Raw genomic sequence first — 4,624 nt, forward strand, 5'->3', positions numbered from 1 at the left:
TGGGGCTGTATGTACAAATTTTATTATTTTTTATCCCAAAAATACATATAAATGAAAACCTGCTCCTCAAATGCAGGGAGGCCTTTGCCTATCACGTAGTATTACATTTACATCACAAACATATGAAAATCAGTATGCAACTCTTTAACACACAATTTATATATATATACAAATGTACTGTATGTGAGTAGTTAATACTTTCCTACTTACACATATTATTCTGGTGGAAAATTAGGAAACTGAGCAATTCCTCTGCTTTCCAGCCTTGAGAAGGTAAATATAACCTCTCTGAATTTTAAAGATGAAATGTGTAGAACATGTAAACTACACAACCTCCTTTAAACATATACATATGTTGTTAGAATAAAGCAAGGACCCTGCTACGTGACAGTGTATTTCCCAAAGAAAAAAAAGAAGATAACATTTGAATAAAAATGCAAAATTGAAGAGATAAGATGATCAAAATTGTTATGTACAAGCTTAATGGAGAAATCAGGAATTCTCTCATAGGAAATAGATCCACAACCAATTTCAGCCTCTTGTGACATTAAATCAGCACCCATTGGGAGCAGCCATGATCTTCCTATATGTCATATGCTTAAGCAGATGCCATAAAGCATCTGTTTAAGTTAAACAGTCAATAATGAGGTCATGTAGTAAATTCCCACCCCCAAGAACTAAGTGCAAAATCAACTTCTGTGACTCAAGAGCTCAACCAGGTCAAAGCTTTGGTATATATCAGAGGCTGTTTTGGTGATCGCCAAAGCTTAGTAAGATTCTCTGCTCAGGGGTTTGCCCCCAAAACAAAAACACCTGGTCCACAAAGCTTAACAACAATATAAATAAAATAACTGTACAGAGAACAAGCCACGATTCTCCTTTAACCAAGGGTTTATAGCTTCCTAGGCAGCAGTTCTGAAAGCACCAACTAAAGCCACAACACTTTTACTAAAACACGATGTGTTATAACTGGTGAGACTATTCTGAAACAAATGCCCACAGGCATGTGGCTTAAGTGCCATGGAAAAAAGGTCAGCAAAACAGAAGTCAGTGTTTTTAAACTGTAACATAAGCTGATCAGCAACAGAGGAAAGATTTAAGGCAATAAGAGGCATTACAGAGAGCACCACAGTGCCCTTTGAGTCAATCCCAAAGCCTTACAAGAAGGAAAAGGTGTCTCAATAGTTTGGGTTGTTTCTTAGTTTGCTAGCTGTCAGACACTTCCTCCTCCTCATAGTCATCCTCATCTTCTTTTCTGTCTAATTCAGAAGTGTCCGATGACTCATGGAGTAAGACATACTCCCTGCTACTGAACCCAAATTTAAGTACATCCTTTTCTTTCAGTTCATAGTATCTCTGTGGCTCAATACGTTTGTTGTTCAAGAAGGTTCCATTGCCTGAGCCAAGGTCAATAATGTAGGGCTTCACTCTTCGGCCAACTGTGCCATCAGCACGGGTGTATTCAACAAGCCTAGCAGAGATAAAAAAGAGAAATCTGTGAGCAAAACCCTGCCTCAGATCACTCAGCATCTCTAATGCTCTTTGGTAACACAGCCTAGATGATGTAAATAATCTGGCTTGAACACAATTCCATCAAGGGGAAAGCACAGCCCTGGATAGGGAAGTTAGGAGTTTAAGTATACTTAGAAAAGGTGAAAACTGGCTGCTGGGGGGGGTGGGGAAGATCTATGGTAGATCAAAACCTTGAAATGTAGCTCCCAAGGGTTCTTGCCATAGTTAAGAAAATACATTTTTTCTGATGTTTATAACCAAGAAAATGCCTCTTTCACCCATATTTCAATATATTTTAGTTCCTGTCCAAATAGGAAAAAATAGTGAACTTGGACTTCAGAGTCAAGGGAACTGGATTTGAGCCAGAGTTCTAGGATGGTGATCATTTATTAGGCCAGTCACTTGGCTTTGCAGAGCTTCAGTTTTCTCACCTATCAAACAGGGATATTAATACCTGTCCTATCCTCCTCACAGGATTGTTGTGAGGATTAAACGATAACAGATGCACTACACAAGCTACTGAGATCCAGATTCAGCTAACACATATGTCAGCCATTTTCAGTTATATTTCCATTTCACCCTCATGATAACCCTATGATGTAGATGGAAACTGAAGCCCATAGAGTGGCTTGTATCAGGGTCAAATACTTGGTCAGTGGCAAGATTCAAAATCTGGGTTTTTGACACTAAGTTCAATGCTCTTATACAAAGGTAAATGATTATTCAAAGAGCAATCATATTAACTATACTTCTTAAGAATATTAGATATGAGGGATATGGGATTCTTCTGCATATATGCGTATGCAAATTTTAGTAATCTGAACTGAGATATTCAGCTTTTGCTCGAATTTCAGTTTCTTCCACCAGATGAATACCTACCGATACTGAAAGACTGCGTGCTGCTTTGAGCAGGAGGGATGATCAATTGGAATGTCTGCAATGCGGCGGTGTCGACCTAGAAGGTATGCGCTTTGTCGATGGATGTACATGACTGGAAGTACCTCATCATTTTTAAAGGGGTAGAGACGCCATCGTTTTTTGGGGATACGTGCTTCTGGCGGCTCACTATATTTAATGACTACACCCCTAAAGGTGTTAGTGTCCTCAAGAAGTGCCCCAGAAAGTTCAAAGCTTGGTTTCTCCTTAGCGGGCACCTCTTTTTCTTTATTGTTGCCACCAGGTCGAGGAAGCAACTCCTGAGACTCATTACCACTACCACCAACTTCGTTCTTCTGGCGGTGTTCCCGGCGCCTGGTGTTATAAAACTCCTGCTCTTCTTCCTGACCCTGTAGGTTCTGAATGTCTCGATTCCGCCCCTGAGCCTGCCCACTCCCAGGCCTTTCGTTAGAGGTTCTCCTTTGGTGGGAATGGCCCCGGTGTCTCTCTCGGTCACTGTTCCTAGCTCTCCTGTGTTCTTGTTCTGATGGCTCCCGGTGCTGCCGATCCTCCCGTCCTCTTCGAGGATGATCGTCACGTTCCTGAAGTTCAAACAGATTCAGTAAATTGAAGGCAGTCCACAATTTATGAACAAGCTGTGTTAAAAAAAAGTTTGACCTCTGGCATTCATAACAAAATTTCCCACAGAAATAAGGTTACCTGTGGTATTTATGTCCCTTGCAAGGCCACAAATACTATATCCCATGCTGCTACTCAACTATAGCCCTAACAGCACATGCCCATGTCTAGAGCCCTAAAAACAAGAGATTATTTGGTATGGAAAGGAGAAGAAAAAGCAATTCCTTCCTTTTCAGAATAAAGGTAACTACATGGCTAGCCTGTTAGCTCAGGTGGTTAGAGTGCAGCATTATAACACTGAGGTCATGGGTTTGGATCCCTGTACAGGCCAGCCACCATGAAAAAAAAAAAAAAAGTAACTACAACCACACATTGCTTAACAACAGGGATACCTAGTTAGGCAAACATCACAGAGTGCACTCATACAAACCTAGATGGTATAGCCTACTACTACACCTAGCATATATGGTGCAGCCTAGTGCTCCTCGGCTACCAACCCATACAGCATGTTACTATACAGAATACTGAAACACAATGGTAAGTATTTCTGTAACTAAACATCGAAAAAGTACATTAAAAGTACAGTATTGTAATTTTATGGGACCACTGTCATATATGCAGTCCATCACTGACAGAAATGTCATTATGTGGTGTATGACTGTATATACACACTGATAGGGAAGAGTACACAAAAAAATAGAACTAACAAAGAGGTAAGCAGTCAGGTACAAGATATGTAAAGAAAATACTAGCTTTCTCTTATACCAAAAATGAAAATATAATAGTAATTTTAAAAGATCCTACTTCGGGCTGGCCCGGTGGCACACTGGAGAGTGCGCTGCTTGGGAGCGCGGTGGCGCTGTGTAAAGAAAATACTAGCTTTCTCTTATGCCAAAAATGAAAATATAATAGTAATTTTAAAAGACCCTACTTCGGGCTGGCCCGGTGGCACACTGGAGAGTGCGCTGCTTGGGAGCGCGGTGGCGCTCCCGCCGAGGGTTCGGATCCCATGTGGAGACCGGTTCCCACTAACTGGCTGAGCGCAGTGCAGGCGCGACACCGAGGGTTGCGATCCCGTTGCCGGTCCCCAGTATGGGCACAACACCGAGGGTTGCGATCCCGTTACCGGTCAGTAAAAAAAAGACAAAAAGGAAGGAAAAAAAAAATATATATATATATATAATAAAAATAAAAGATCCTACTTCAACAGTAATAAAAATTATTGAATAACTAAGAATAAACTTAAGAAATATAAAAGACATATAAGAAGAAACCTGTAAACATTTATTAATACACCTTTTTAAAGACATGAAAAAGTAGAGAAACATACCAGGGTTTCTATAAAAAGCCTTGAAAATCAGCCTGGTAGAAAATGTCTGCAACACATACCATACAGTAGTCCCCCTTGTCTGCAGGGGATATAATCCAAGTCCCCCAGTGGGTATCTGAATTCTCAGTACTGAACCCTATATACACATGAATTTCATTTTACATCATCACAATTTCATGGACAGATGATTCAATCTGCCGTAGATCTTAGCCCCTCAGCATATAATTTTTTTCTTTCCTTATTAAGCAGAGAACTTCCCCCTTTTCA

At 40.5% G+C, this 4,624-nt stretch overlaps 1 protein-coding gene across 1 annotated transcript in view; it reads right to left on the bottom strand.

Moving 5' to 3' along the window:
• SNIP1 (Smad nuclear interacting protein 1) overlaps positions 1 to 4,624 on the bottom strand; it is an 8,801-nt gene continuing 4,177 nt past the window's right edge. Inside the window, exons 3-4 of the mRNA XM_008580443.1 lie at positions 2,392 to 2,990; positions 1 to 1,471 (exon numbers count right to left, since the gene is read on the bottom strand). Coding sequence (XP_008578665.1) covers positions 1,207 to 1,471; positions 2,392 to 2,990 — 864 coding nt within the window. The 3' untranslated portion in view covers positions 1 to 1,206. The remainder of the gene's footprint in view (positions 1,472 to 2,391; positions 2,991 to 4,624) is intronic.

The sequence above is a fragment of the Galeopterus variegatus genome, unplaced genomic scaffold, assembly GCF_000696425.1.
Source record: "Galeopterus variegatus unplaced genomic scaffold, G_variegatus-3.0.2 Scaffold2098, whole genome shotgun sequence".
Classification (NCBI taxonomy): domain Eukaryota; kingdom Metazoa; phylum Chordata; class Mammalia; order Dermoptera; family Cynocephalidae; genus Galeopterus; species Galeopterus variegatus.